This window comes from Scyliorhinus canicula, chromosome 4 (assembly GCF_902713615.1).
Source record: "Scyliorhinus canicula chromosome 4, sScyCan1.1, whole genome shotgun sequence".
Classification (NCBI taxonomy): Eukaryota; Metazoa; Chordata; class Chondrichthyes; order Carcharhiniformes; family Scyliorhinidae; genus Scyliorhinus; species Scyliorhinus canicula.
Window position 1 is genome coordinate 107027293 of NC_052149.1, and position 15717 is coordinate 107043009.

Consider the following 15717-nt stretch of genomic DNA (forward strand, 5'->3'; position numbering starts at 1 on the left):
CACTGAGCTCATCTGATTAAACATCAAACATTTAAAAACTTTTTTGAGAAACTTTATTTGACTCTTCTTTGGAACTAATACTGTCCCTTTTTTTGTAAGCCATGGTTGAGCTGCTTTTCTTAATTAGCACAAAAAGGAATTGCAATGCATGCATTCTTTATTTAAATATTAGCCATTGCCTATCCAGCATCATGGGCGGGATTCTCCGACCCCCCGCTGGGTCGGAGAATCGCCGGGGACGGCGTGAATCCCGCCCCTGCGGTCTCCCGAAGTCTCCGACCGATAAAAAGTCGGTGAGGCGTCAATCCCGCCGCCCGCCTCAGAGAATGGCGGGGGCCGGCGGGAGGCTATGGACCCTGGTGCTGCCCATATTCTCCCGGCCGCATGGGCCGAAGTCCCGCCGACGTGACCATGGGTCACGCCGGCATAAATCAAAACAGCTATTTAATGGCGTGAACCAGTGCTGATGTTTGACGTCGTTCAGTGTGGTGGTCGGTCACGGCGTGAGGGGTGGCCGCAGGAGAAGTGACGGCGTGGCCGCAGTCTGTGGGTGGGGGGTGAGAGCGGGTGCCGGGGAGGGGGAGAGAGCAGAGAGCGAGTGCCGGGGGGGGGGGGACAGTGCCGAGGAGGGGGGGGGGGGGAGGGAGACAGCAAGTGCCGGAGAGGGGAGGGCAGAAGAGAGCGAGTGCCAGAGAGGGGTGGACAGTGCCGGGGGGGGGGGGGCCGAAGAGGGGGGGACAGTACCAGGGGAGGGAGAGAGAGAGCGAGTGCCGGGGAGGGAGGGACAGTACCGGGGAGGGGGAGGAGAGAGCGAGTGCTGGAGAGGGGGGAACCAGTGGCGGGAGGGGGGGGAGGTCATCCGCCTGGCCAGGTGCCATCCTCCTACAGTCACACTCATGCAGCCATGACACCTGGCTGTTGCCTGGAGGAGGAGGAGGAGGTGGCAGAGAGGCAGCGCAGGCTGCCGCAGAGGAGCATGCCGCAGAGGGGCAGGCTGCAGGTGCCAGGCTGGAGGGCCCACCCGCTGACAGGACGAGCACAAGAGGGGAGAGCACGAGGAGAGGCTGGAGGACGTCGTAGCGCCACGGCGACGGAGATGCCGGAGGGTCCTGGTGTGTAGAGGCCCCGCTCGTTGTACCTGGATCTCACGGACTGGGAATGCAGGAGGAGACTCCGGATGAGCGGGAGAAACACATGGCAACAATATCGCCACCATGCTGGCACAACTGGCACCACGTGACACTGGTGGAGGACACCCTCTCCCGGTACGTCAAGGTTACGTGTAGCACTGAACTTTTATGCCACGGGGGTCATTCCAGGCACATCGTGGGGGGGGGGGACATGTCCGGCATCTCGCAGACCGATACACCTGGTACACTCGGTGAACCCGGGCAGTGACAGACGCCCCTTTATGCCATGCGGACCCCTACATCCGGTTCCCTGTGGACCGTGCGAGGCCAGGATGCCCGGGCAGTGGGTCTCTCTGCCGTGGCCGGTTTTCCCATGGTCCAGGGCGCGATCAATGCAATGCACGTCGCCGTGCGGCTACCTGCAAATAACAGGGCTGTGTTCACCAATAGGAAGGGGACCTATTCCATGAACATCCAGGTGGTCTGTGACCACCGCATGATTATCCTGCACGTCTGCGCCCGGTCCCCGGGAAGTGTTCATGACTCATATGTGTTGTCGTGGTCTTACATCCCCGGCATGTTCGAGGGACTCCACCCCCGGCTGAGGGGCTGGTTGCTGGGCGACAGGGGTTACCCGTTGCGGTCGTGGCTGTTGACGCCTGTATGGAGGCCACAGAGTGACGTGGAGAACAGCTACAATGATGCCCATGCAGCACAAGGGATGTGATAGAGAGGAGCTTTGGGCTGCTGAAGATGCATTTCAGGTGCCTGGACATCTCTGGCGGGGCCCTCCAGTACCCGCCAGACAGGGTTGGCCACATCATTGTGGTCTGCTGTGTCCTGCACAACATAGCCCAGCAGAGGAGCGATGTGCCGCAGGCAGAGGAGGGGGGAGTGGAGGAGCAGCAGGAAGAGGCACAGACCTCCCCAGATGAGGGAGATGGGGGCAATGGTCAGAGCAGATGGGCTGGACATGTGGCGGGTGGCTGCCCACTGTTACCGGCTGGGCCAGCGGGCACAGGACAGGCTGATACCCGCCCAGTTTACTGATTAGGGGGCGTGCGAATCGGCGCGTATGGCCACGTACTGCACACCATGGCAACATCCGACCAGCCTCACCCCCCCCCTCACCCACCCAGCACCAATACCCTAAACCCCCCCCCTCACCCATCCAGCACCAACACCCTAACACTACCCCCACCCACCACCAACCACCCCCACCCCACCCGCATGTACACCACCCCTCCATTGCACATCCACCTGCGGCACAACGGGCCGGGCTCACACGACCGCCGGTGGAAGCGTGTCTATTGCAGGCCATGGAGGATGATGACGACCCACTCTGCGATGAGCTCCTGGCTCCACATCGTTGGACAATGTCTGACCCATGGCCACAATACCACCATCCACCCGGACCATTCCTAAATGCGGCCGTGACACTGCAGCGCACGGTCCCGTCCTCTGCCAGGAGGGATGGAGAGGGCGGCCCAGGTGGAGGGTGGGCACACTCACCTGGGGCCGACGTAAGACCACCCCTCACACACACACACTGGCGCTCAACGTACATGACACCCCCGCACGCTTCGGACAGAACACAAAGGCAGCTTCTGTAGGTGTGAAAATGATTTTAATTACAAACTGTCCAACACGTGCCCTAGCCCCTAAAATTCGTCAAGGGTCTGCAGGTTTGCAGCCATGGAGCTCAGGGAGTTGGCCATCCCTGTGTGTGTCTGAGCGACGCCGGCCAGCACCTGGGCAATGACGCCGATGCCCTCAGCCATGGCCTGCTGAGACTGGGCCATGGCCTACTGAGACTGGGCCCCGGCGTTGAGCGCCTCGGCCATCTGCCGCTGGCTCTGGCTCATGTCTTCCTGTGAGAGGGAAGCCATGTCCTGGGCCACACACGCCGCCTTCACGGAACGCCCCAGGCCTTGCATACTGCTCACCATGTCTGACACCGTCGCACCCATTGCCTCCACCGCGGACGCCACCCGTGCGGTTTCAGCCTAGGTGGCACGCATGACTGGCACCACTCCCAGCTCCTGGACGCGGGTGGACTCTTCCACCTGCGTCTGCAGCCGCTGCAAGCCAGCCATCATCCTCTTCCTTCGTCCCAGGTTTGGCGGCTGCATCAGGTCTATGCATGGGTGTGGTAAATCCAGGAACCCGGGACCTGTCTAGGCGGCAGATGTTCGCTTGCGCCAGGATGCCCTCCGACCCTCCCGGCCCCTCTGCTACTCCCACCTCCACCTGCTGTACCGGTACCGCTGTGTTGTGCGCACCAGTGAGTGTACCAGAAGCCTCATCACTAAAGTGCCCAACCGAGGTGAGTGTCTCTGCGATGGTGGAGGGTGTTGGAGAAAGCAGTGGCATTGTGGCATGCGCATCGTCAGTCTCCGACTCCATGGTCCCCTGGGGTGGTGCCTCGTCTCCACCCGTCCGCTGTGTGTCACTGTCCTGTTTTCCAGTGTCATATGTGTCGGTGTCCTGGGTGGTGGTGTCCTGTGTAGGGCTATCCTGGCTCGGCAGCGACGGGGGCCTGTGGCTGCTCCCCTCGTCGCTGGGTGTCACATGCCTGCATCGCCGCACCTGCACGAGACCCGCACAGGCATCCTGCGGGCGGTCGGCATCCGCGGTGACAGGTGCCTCGACGTTTGGTCCTGCAATGCACAATACAGCATGCATGGTTAGACACGCGGGCGGTGATCGGGGAATATGAGGAAGGGGAATATAGGGGAGGGGGGATATTGGGGATATGAGGGAGGGGGATATGGGGGAGGGGGGATATAGGGAGGGGGGATATGGCGGATATGGGGGAGGGGAGATATGGAGAAGGGGGATATGGGGAATATGAGGGAGGGGGAATATGGGGGAGGGGGCAATGGGGGAGGGGAGATATGGGGGAGGGGAGATATGGGGAATATGGGGGCGGGGGGATATGGGGGAGGGGGAAGGGCCATGGGTGGCTAACTTGCTGGCGGGCCCCCGACCTCTGCATCGGCAACCTCAACCTCCCGGTCCTGAGGTCTGCCTGCCATGTCTAGGGCCCTTTCCTCATGGACGTTGAGTGGTCTCTCATCAGCTGGGCCCCCTCCAGTCCTCTGACGCTTCCTGTTGTTGTGTGCACGTTTCTCCTGTGAGGGGGTGCGGGTGGATGGCAGGGGTAAAGGGCAACAGCGTTAGACAGGTATACGACTGCACGACAGCGGTTGCGCGCATATTGGCAGAGGTGCGCAGCACATTAGGGTTAGGATTGGTTTGCGTTACGGTTGGTTGCACCTGGGGGTGTGCCGCACATCGGGGGTGGGGGGGCTCACCCTGGCTGCCCTGACAAGGTCGTTGACCTTCTTGTGTCACTGAGTGCCTGTCCTCGGTGTCACAGCCACAGCGCTGACGGCCTCTGCCACCTCCATCCACAGGCGGTGGCTGAGGCATGGGGCGACCCTGAGGCCATGTCCGGGGTACAGGGCCTCCTCCCTCTCCTGTACTGCGTCCAGGAGCGCCTCGATGTCGCGCACCTGGAAACTCGCGGCTGCGCGGCGGCCGGCCATCTTTGTGGGTCTTCCGGGGAGGAGGGGGAACCGTCTTTTGTGCTGTGACACCGCGCGGCCTTGATTGCGCCGCGCGGCGTCAAGTGATGCGGCGCGTCCATGGCGGGTGACACCGTCGCAAATGGCGTTACGCCGCTGCTAGCCCATTCGGGCCCGGAAACTTCGCGACGTTTGAGGGGGCCCGCACCGGAGTGATCCGCGCCGTTCTTGGCGCCGGTTCCTGCCCATCGCGCCAGTTTTGGTAGAATCCCGCCCCTAGTCTTTTAATAAACTTCCCCAATCTATCTTAGCCAACCCATGCCTCATACTTTTGTGGTTTCCTTTTAATAGATATAGAACCCTAATTTCGGAACAGACTTCTTCACTTTTCATCCTAATGAAGAATTCTATCATGTTATGGTCACTGTTCCCTAAATGACCCTGCACAACAAGATTATTAATTAGTCCTTTCTCATTTCATGCTACCAAATCTAGTGTAGCATGTTCCCTAGTTGGTTCCTCAACATACTGCTCTAAAACACTATCACTTATACCATATCTTGTCCACCCTATATTTATAAGCCTGGGTCCTTTGGATTTAAGGAAATAAAGACGAGGGCCGTAGCAGGGGACTGGTCAGGGTTTGAAAGAGTAATGGAGATCAGGTATCAAAGACGGAGGCGAGGGGTGATTGCGCAATTCAGTAATGGCAGAAATGTTGTGATGAAAGGTTAGCCGAAGGCTAGATAGTTGGAAATCTGAAACTGACTTCGAAGAGATGAACAAAATGACCTTTCCTCATTCACCATATGCCCTGTGGCATTATCATGGTTTTAAGTTAAGCCATGGAATGGTGTTGGAATAAAGTGCAATAATTGATCCACAATGGATTCGCATAAAGAACAGCATTGCACAAAAATAATAGATAATCTGTTTGCAATTAATAGTACTGTGCCCCTCTGCAATAAATTTTATGTCAGAGCTTTAGTATAGCCAGCATGAATGTATTGAGTGAATTCTTAATAACCCCGATTGTTACCATATTATAGGCCTATTCCTCGCGAGTGTAATGATTTTCTTTGCAAGCCCGTCACAATCTAATGAATAGCTGCCTTCAGCAATGGATTAATGACTTTAGTTCCTGGGAACAACTTGTTGGATGTTTATACATCAGCTTCTACATTTTCAATGTTGTTCACTCTATAGGAGCCCCTCCATTAGCAGGTCTCCACTGGACTTTTAACTGGCAACAGAGAAAAATAAATCACCTTACACAAAGTAACAGAAAACTTACAAACACATGCAATGGACCTAAACATGGAACCGCAGTAATGTTTTGCAACCCCAAAAACAAATATTTACATGTAAATCCAAGATATTGGACATCACCATTCTCAACGGGCAAGGGCCAATTCCACATGCCACAGCTCAGTTATTCGACAGATCTACTAACAGGAACATACCATTATCCTCAAACACTACACACAGCACTAACACTTCCCAGCTCAGTCAAAACACAGCACTAACACTCCCCAATCCAGACAATACACAACATTAACACGCCCCAGTTCAGACAATACACAACACTAACACTTCTGAGTACAGGCTTTAAACTCATTTATTTTCGCCAACAGAAACAAAAACACTAAAGGCTGTCATGACAACTTCATTGGTGCATCTCTAATACACAAGAAGTGTCTGTCAGATTTGTGAATGGACGAGTAATCTCAATGATGGTTCAGGGAACAAGATTAGGTCAGAATGTGTAAACCTATCCATGGTGTGGTAGACATTAAATGGTTGAATGTCTGCAGCATTTCTTCCAATGGTAGAAAATCCATGGAAAATGCCGGAAATGTGGTGCAAACCTAAACCTTCTACCAGCAGCCTCTCCGCCAAGGTTATAAATTAATATCCTGGAGGGACTTGATGGTTACAAAGACTTAAATAGCTCTTATACAACTACAAGGTTACATTTCTTGATTTAGAACCAATTAAGTGTTCAATTTAGAACTTCAACTTTAATCTCCTGTCATCTCAGTTCAACCATTACATTTGTAAGAGGAACTTTATTAAATATAATCTGAAAAATTGTATTATGACATGAAAATTTAATGCTCTAGCCCTATTCATTGATTCCTCTGTGTTCCAAAATTTCCAATAATGTTGTAATTGCATTTTTCACTGGTTATCTATTGAAGTTTTCATCCACGGATAATCCTGCCTCCAAATCCTTCATCAGACAATCTTCCCCAATATTATTATAATCACAAACAAAAATGTTGAAAGAAAATGAAATCCAAAACTTCAATTTTTCTCCTAGTTTTCTTGCAGCCATGTCCTTTCATTCCTGGAGACTCTAGAACAATCTGAAAGAGTTGGCAACCGGAATATGAGGGATAAATCTTCTTGGACTGGGGTCCTTGATGTCCTGCCATAACTGCTGTTGACATCAACTTTCCAGAGTTCCAATCAACCTTTCAGGGAGGAAGGTTGGGAAAATAGGGGGGGAGATTGAGAAAACTGCCAGGGAAGTTATTACTGCAGCTCTCGAAATTGGCCCTTCAGTACTAAAGCAGCAAGTTCTTCTCCTGTGGATTCTTCGCCATCATTTCATAAGTATCATTGCCAAGAGATATGTACTATTTACCTAAGGAGGCCTTATGGCACAATGGGTGGAATCCCTGCCTGAAAGTCATCAGGAGATGGCGGCGTAGTGATATTGTCACTGGACTATAATCCAGAGACCTAGGGCCTCTCTGGGAGGTTGGTGAAGTCTGAATCCAATAAAATCTGGAATTAAAAGTCTAATGATGACCATGAAACTGCTGTCGATTGTTTTAAAAATCCATCGGGTTCACTAATGGCTGGTTTATCACAGGGCTATATCGCTGAGTTTCAAAGCACACCAAGGCAGGCTAGCAGCGCTGGTTCAATTCCCGTACCAGCCTCCCTGAACAGGCGCCGGAATGTGGCGACTAGGGGCTTTTCACAGTAACTTCATTTGAAGCCTACTTGTGACAAGAAACGATTTTCATTTCATAATGCCCTTTTGGGAAGGAAATCTGTCATCCTTACCTAGTCTGGCCACGTGACTCCAAATCCACAACAATGTGGTTGGCTCTCAATTACCCTCTGTTCAAGGGTAGTGAGGGATTGTGATAACTCCTGCCCACAGCAACTTGGACTTCCAGAGTGAATTGTAACACACCATCACCATTCACCTGCACTACTCCAATGCGTGACATACAGAGTACTTTATAATGTTTGAGAGATGTCAGATCATTGATAGCAAGTTGCTTTTTTCAGAAAATTGAAAATTTTGGGAGGTATCGTGAGCATCTGATTCACAATGAGACGGTAATTAATCTCAGGATGTGCTTTTTCTTCTCTTCAGCATAATCCACATAAGTACTTTTGCAGAGTAATAATTAACATGCTCATTGAGACTATCCATATATAAATTATGCAATGACGTTGGAGTTCCCTCTTGTCCCATTCGCCTGATTACACTGCTGAATTTCCATGTCCACATGTTTCCAATTCAGAGTTTTCTAAAGATTTCTAAAATTAACAATGGCTCAGCTGGGAGCTGGTCAACTTTTTAGCAGGCAGAGAAATGTTCAAGCACCATTTCTTGCTACTGCCTTGTTTACCTCTATCTGCTTTAAACCAACTAACAATTTATTTAGTCGTTTAGTAAATGCCGCTGGTCCTGAAAATTGTAGGAAAGCAACTTTATGTTGTGAACTCTGGTAAGGCAAGGAGCGAGGGGTGATGGAGTGGACGAGTGCGGACATCAAGTTAAACTTGCAGTTGTTGCACCAAGAACTAAGAAATCCACAAATAAAATGCAAAAGCCTAGCTTGGCATTCTTCATGTGTGAACTCCAGTCCAAAGACGTGCATGTTAGGTGGATTGGTGATGCTAAATTGCCCCTTAATGTCCAAAGATGAGCATATTAGGTGGTGTTATGGGATTAGAGTAGAAGAGTTAGCCTAGTTAGGGTGGTCTTTTGGAAGATTAGTACAGACCTGATGGGCTGGATGGCCTCCTTCTGCACATTAGGGATTCAATGGGTTATGAACTACCCAGTCACCACCATATCAGAGCTGAGCCTGGGCCTAATGTCCACTGCTATCTCTAAAAATCATTTGGGATATGGCTTCAATGGTGAGGCCAAAGTACTGTAATGGACACATGGTGAGACAGGATGTATTCTAGCATCCGACCGTAGGTGGTGCGGCATCAGGTGAACATCACTGTAAGACAACCACATGTGAGGTACAGAACCTGGACAGCAAGCACAGAGTGCAGTCGCATATTGAGCAGCTCCCGAGTCAACAGTAATCAATAATAGTAAATCATAGTTGTTTGCATTTAGCCGTCATATCCAACTGTAATCTTAGTAGACATCAAAGAAACCCTGTAGTGTTTTAGTTAATTAATAAACAGTTTTGTTCATTTATAAAGCCGTATGTTCTCTTCACTTCAACTGCAAAGACTTCGCTATCAGTGCATACAGAGAACATTACACAAGCCATGATGTAAAAATGATACATCTCGGAAAACAAATTGGTAGTTGTAGGATTTCTACACATTGATTTTCCACTAATGAAGCAGCTTATTAATGAAAAGATAATTGCACAAAGAAGTATGTTCTATGTTAAATATTTACAGCAGCTCTTGTGTTCGATATTTGTGACATCTACCGTTTGTAAGGACCCTTTATCTTAAAGCTGAAGATTGACTAGATGTTAACAATTACCAGCCACTTTGCAGGAAAATGCAAAGACTATGATGTCATCGAATGCCCAGGTGTAGTCTGGGTGGGGAGGATAGAACGCCAACTTTCTCGTAGCTTCCCTTCGCAGGTCAATGAGGAATGTTGAGTGCACCATAGGAACAGGATAACAAGCTGTACGCTTCCATTCCCGGATTGGAATGTAATCCGGAGTCCTTCTGTAGTAGCCCTGGATGAAAGTGGAACACAAAGGTGAACTCGGATTGAAAAAAATGAGGAACAAAATAGTTGCGATGGAAGTATAAGGGTGTCATTGTAACCCATTTGCTAGTAATTTCATACCAGCATGAGAACTCTGGCGTTGAAATTCTCTGTTCCCACCGGCAGTGCCGGGTATCCCAGCAGCAGAGAAATCCCATTGACAAGCGGCAGGAGTAGAGAATACTGCCGCCCACAAATGGCGTGCCTGTGAGAAACTCGCGGCTGTTTCAGGAAAATCCAGCCTAATATGGGCATCCAAGGAGCAACCTGCGTGCCAACCTGGCAGTGCCAAAGTGCCAGGCCGGCATTGTCCCGGCACAGGGGATCGGGCTAGGGGTGTCCTGTCATGTGGGTGGGGTACGGAGGGGGGGACCTGAGGACCCACTTATACTTGAGTTGGGGCTTTGGTGGTCCAGGGGTCGGGTCGAGAGATTAGGATACCATTTGAAAATGGCGGCCCTATCTCCTCCTGCACTGAGGATTCTGGCGAGCAGAGCTCCTCAGTGCAGGAAACGGGACTAAGTGCGACCTCGGTGGGGCATTCCCTGCTGAGGCACCGGATTGCAACAAATTCCCGTTCGATAGCGTGGTTTTTCTCGGTGCTGCGAGCACCAGGAAACACCCAGCTAAACTCACTCGAAACGGGACTGTTGTACTTTGGTTAGATCAGACCCATAGTGGAAGATCTTTTAGAATTTGCCACCCACTGCACACAACAACTTTTAATCCATTACTGCAGCATCAGGAGGTATTAATCAGGAGCAGTGCTGAGGAAGGGAACAAAGTGCCCCATTGAAAGATGGAGCTGGGATTGTTGCGGATTTCTACACCTGGAATCTAGACTAGTCAATATCGCCTGAAAATGCTGACTTTCCATGCAAAATGTTGCATGATTGTCAAGCACGTTATAAATTATAGATCTCTCAATGTTTTTTTTATTGCAAGTCTAACCTCAAGGAGAAAAGTTTATCTGGAAAATGTGATTAAGGAGGAGCAGCAATTGTTGTGACATGCCAACTGTTCTTGTTCATCAGCAACCTAGATTAAAGAAAAAGATTCCAAAATGTTGGGCGTGCATGAACCAATAATGAAATGACTAACCTGCTGAGGAACAATTTTACTAACTCAATTGGAACGTGCTATGAAGGACTGGATTACTATAATGCCCTTAGACTCTCTTGGTGAAACCAAATGCAGGATTTAACACGATCAATAAACCATCCCCTCCCACCAGGTCGTCATTCTGAATCTTCCCCACCAGTTCTGTAGTCAGAAGCTACCCAAATCTGGGGAGAAATGTGGTAGGATCTCTCCAGTACTTTTGGCTGTATCCACAAGTCCATTATTGACTTTTTGTTTCAAATTGTTGTGTAAACTATTTCCACTGCTAATAACTGGGCTAGAATTGCTGTTTTAAAACAACTCACCTGGGGTGTCATACCACACCAGAAATTTGAGTACAATGTGTGAGAGTCCAGCATGGGTGCAACCACAGTCAGGTTTTCAGCTATCATCAAATTCAGTGTCTGCTCATTTGTTAGAACATTGTCTGTGTCTACAAACTGGAAGGAAATTAAAATGAGGAACAACATCAGTGATTTCCAATTAAAGGAAGACTATCTTGAGCCACTTAATGGTCTTACCCTTTCCTCACATAATAGTGATTTCTTATCTCTGGTCTGGTTATATAAAAAAGTTACAGTCTAACTTAACTTATCCCACATGCCAGGAATTGGAGAAAAATTGTCCAATTTAGCTCCTCATAAAGATCTGGGATTAAGAACAATGTCCTGAATACATAAATTGTTTTCCAGCATACATATGAACATAGGAATTAGGTGCAGGTGTCGGCCACTCGGCCCTTTAACCCTGTTCGGCCATTCAATAACACGTGGCTGATCTGATTGTAACACAACCCCACATTCCTGCCTAACCCCATGATAACCTTTGACCCCTTTGTTAATCAAGACCCTATCTAGCTCTGTCTTCAAACTATTCAAAGACTCTGGGTGCAATCTGATGGGTGCGTTGCGCAGGCACGGTTCCGTGCAAGAGTTAGATTGCAGGAGAGGCTAAAATCAGGATCAGCGCCGGGCGCGGATTGGTTTCTGATCTAACCGGCCCGTTCCCAATGGCAAAATCCGTTCCCGCTTTGACATGGCGAGAAACCAATAATCTCCAATTCAGGCCAATCTCCATATTGGTAATGGGAAGGATCCCTATCCAACGGCCTCCGTGATCTGATCGACTCCCCAGTCAGGGGTCACATGGGCGCCCTTTAGCACACCTATTTAAAAATGTGTAGCTCGCATGATGGCTACTGTGGAGAGCGGGGGAGGTGAGTAGCCATCTTCGAAACCAGGAAATCTACCCGGGGGTACTGGAGCTGCTGGTTCAATGCTCGGTGGGGGGGCTGGTCGGGGGTAAGCTGACATTGGTGAAGGGTGGACCCTGGACTGAGGTGTGCGGGGAAAGCGGCGGTGGGTCCACCCCACTGGATAGTGAATACCCATAACAGGGGCAACTGCAACTGCTGCCGTCCATCCCACCGAGCACTCCAGGACAGCGCCCTGTCCATAATAATATGGTAACGGTCACTTTAACTCCCTCAGACTGTGGCGGCCTCTGGCCACACAGCTGAAGGCTATTGCTAATTGAGAATTGGCACTGTTTTGTTTTCTAAATTTAGAATACCCAATTAATTTTTTCCAAATGAGGGGCAATATAGCGTGGCCAATCCACCCAGCCTGCACATCTTTTGGGTTGTGGGACGAACCCACGCAAACATGAGGAGAATGTGCAAACTCCACACGGTCAGTGACCCAGAGCCGGGATCGAACCTGGGACCTCAGCGCCGTGAGGCAAAAGGGCTAACCAACTGCGCCACCGTGCCGCCCGAGAATTGGCATTGTTAGTTACATGAGCACTTCACAGCTCTCAAGTAGATTCCCATGGGTAGATGAGCCATGTCGCAGGCGAGTGTTACTGCCTGGCACCACATTCAGACTGTGAGGCCTGGATATTCTGCCTGAACACTGGGGGCATCAATATCACAAAGGCAACAGCCTACAATCAAACACCGAAGAGCTGGGCCGCAGCACTGGGGATATCCCACGGCCAGAGGGTAGGTGTGTGGATCGCGGAGGGGGCACCTGAGCCGGTCCCAGTAATGTTCCCGGCAGGGTTCTGGCGTCTGGTGCCCAGGGGGCCTGGCTGTGGCCAGGGGTGTGTGTGCAGGGTGGGAGGGAGGGAGGGTGGGACAACTGGCTCGTTGGATGGCACCCTGCGAGATGGCAGGAAATGGAAAGGTGGGAGAGGCTTGGGGCCCCGAGGGTCCCCCTTCCGACCCACCTCTCCCTCCCCCTCACCAACTATTCCAACAGCCACCCAGTCCCCACCCTCCCAATTGCCCAGAGTCAGTGTTACATCACTACAGGGTGATGGGCCTGTGTTGGCACTGTCAGCGGGTCAATATACAAGGCAGGAAGGTGCTGATAACTCACTGTGAGATGAGCTCTGGTGCTCCTCAATCTGTGCCATAGATTGTTAGTCTTTCAGCCGCTCCAATTTCTTAAAGGTATCACATTATGGATGGTTATGGAGGGTAGCACGGTAGCATGGTGGGGGCAGCACGGTAGCATGGTGGTTAGCATAAATGCTTCACAGCTCCAGGGTCCCAGGTTCGGTTCCCGGCTGGGTCACTGTTTGTGTGGAGTCTGCACGTCCTCCCCATGTGTGCGTGGGTTTCCTCCGGGTTCTCCGATTTCCTCCCACAGTCCAAAGATGTGCGGGTTAGGTGGATTGGCCATGCTAAATTGCCCGTAGTGTCCTAAAAAGTAAGGTTAAAGGGGGGGGGGGTTGTTGGGTTACGGGTATAGGGTGGGTACGTGGGTTTGAGTAGGGTGATCATTGCTCGGCACAACATCGAGGGCCGAAGGGCCTGTTCTGTGCTGTACTGTTCGATGTTCTATGTATCGTGGACATCACAGCAGCTACTCTCACAGTGATGGTGGAAGGCCAGGGGGCCAGACACCGGAGAAGGCAGCAGCAGCAACGCCGACGGAGGTTCGAGGCAGTAGCCCATGTGCAGAGGCCCACGGCACATCCTGAGGACACAGCCGACCATCAGGCTGGGGAGTGAACCAGAAGGGGAAGCCGGAGATGGCCAAGGTATACAGTCGCTGGGCGTTCAAGGAGATGTTGGACATGTGTCGCAGAAGGTTCCGCCTCAACAAGGGGACGGTGCAGCACCTGTGCTATGTCCTTGCGGACTTGGCACCACGTGGAGAAGGAGGCTACCCACTCCCGGTTGCTGTCAAGGTGAGTGCGGTCCTGAACATCTATGCTTTGGATTCATTCCAGGGCTCCAGCAGGGACTTGTGTGGCATTTTCCACCCTACAGCTGCATCCGTGAAGTCAGGGATGCCCGGTTTGCCCGGGCAGTTGACTATATAAACTTTGACCTGGACCAAGCCCATCAAGATGCCTGGGCTGCAAGATTATCCACCATCACCAGATTGCCTCAGGTCCAGTGGTAATTGATGGCACACATGTCGCTTTGAACACACCGGAGGGTCCAGGAGCGCCCTTCATTGACAAGATCCCCAGACGGTACACCAGGAGTGGAGGTGACCTGCTGTGGTTCCCACCTTGTTGGCGGTCACCTTCTGGGGTGACCGGGCCTGGATGGGCCTGGCTGCTGCTCGGGTGTCCGAAGTGGCATGGTGCGCCCTGTTCTGCTCGCTAACCACCAAGTGCGCTGGGACAGAAGGGGACAGAGTGCGTGGTGCTGCGGTGTTCCGGCACGTCTCCTGCGGGAGTCACTGGCTAAGGTCCTGACTAATGAGGCCAGTACGGAGGCAGGAGACCAAGGCGGAAACCCAAAGTAACGAGGCCTGTGTGGTCACCCAGGCTGTCATTGAACGGTGCATCGGACTGATGAAAATACGGTTCCACTGCTCTGGTGTTGGTGTCCTGCAGTACATCCCCTAGAGGGCTGCCCGCTTTGTGGTGGTCTGTTGTGTCCTCCACAATCTGGCACAGCAGCGGGGCGATGTGCTGGAGGTGGAGGAGGAGGAACATAAAGACTCGTCTGAGGAGGTGCCGGACCAGTAGTGGTTGGAGGACGAGTCTAGGGAGGATCGGTGGGTGGAGCCAAATGAAGGAGGACAGGCAGTGGATGTGAGAGTCCGGCATGCCCAGAGGGCCAGGGAGGCCCTCAACCTTGCCTGCTTCTTAGGGTTTGGCTTCGTCCGTCATCTCGCCCCTAGCCCCTTCCGACCCACCGTCCTCACCAGGCGTCCTCTGCCCTGTGCTGCCCCCTTCCAACCCACCTCTTCCCTCCCTCTCACCAACCATTGCCGCAGCCACCAAGTCCCCCCACCCCCAATCACCCTGCCCCATGCTCCCAGAGTCTGTGTTATTTCACTACAGGGTGATGTGCCTGTGTTGGCACTATCAGCGGGTCAATATACAAGGCAGGAGGGTGCTGATAACTTGCTGTGAGGCGAGCTCTAGTGCTCCTCAATCTGTGCCATTGTCTGACTCCAGTGCGTCTGCTGGTGGGGTGCTCATACCCTTCAGCTTCACAGTTCTAGGACCACCGTGCCCGGGGAGCTTGGGCTGGGGGAAGACGGAGAACAACTGGAGGTTTGGGGTGCTGGTCGGCCCGCTGTGCGGAATAACGTGGCAGAGGCTTCACATGTCTTGGGTATAACATGTTTTAATGATGAACGACTCTTCCCAGCTACCAATGGTGCCTCGCCTCGCGCCACCCCCTCAGTGATCCTCAAACTGCTTAGCCCTCTACGTTCTGCTGCTACATCTAAGTGTGTCCCAGGATGCATATCAGAGGTGGAAGCAGCCAGCTGCTTACTGTGCTCTGTGGCCTTTGATGCCCCTGGCGGTTCTGGGGGCCCTGCTTCTGCGGGGTTCCCTTTAGGGAGACTCCAGGTCAGCCTTCGGCACTCCCTCCTCCCGGTCAGAGCCCATAGGACATTGAGGGTGAACTTAGGATGGAGAGGCGGCTGGAGTGCGCAAGGGGGAATGGGCG

At 52.0% G+C, this 15717-nt stretch overlaps 2 protein-coding genes across 9 annotated transcripts in view; both read right to left on the reverse strand.

The window, feature by feature from the left end:
* The window catches only part of LOC119964231, a 901051-nt gene that overhangs the window by 301692 nt on the left and 583642 nt on the right, over window positions 1–15717 (reverse strand).
* The window catches only part of LOC119964893 (procollagen galactosyltransferase 2-like), a 255040-nt gene that overhangs the window by 49893 nt on the left and 189430 nt on the right, over window positions 1–15717 (reverse strand). For all 8 annotated transcript variants that reach the window (XM_038794979.1, XM_038794980.1, XM_038794981.1 and 5 more), the window contains 2 exons: window positions 11093–11227; window positions 9429–9633 (listed from right to left, as the gene is read on the reverse strand). In XM_038794979.1, coding sequence (XP_038650907.1) covers window positions 9429–9633; window positions 11093–11227 — 340 coding nt within the window. The remainder of the gene's footprint in view (window positions 1–9428; window positions 9634–11092; window positions 11228–15717) is intronic.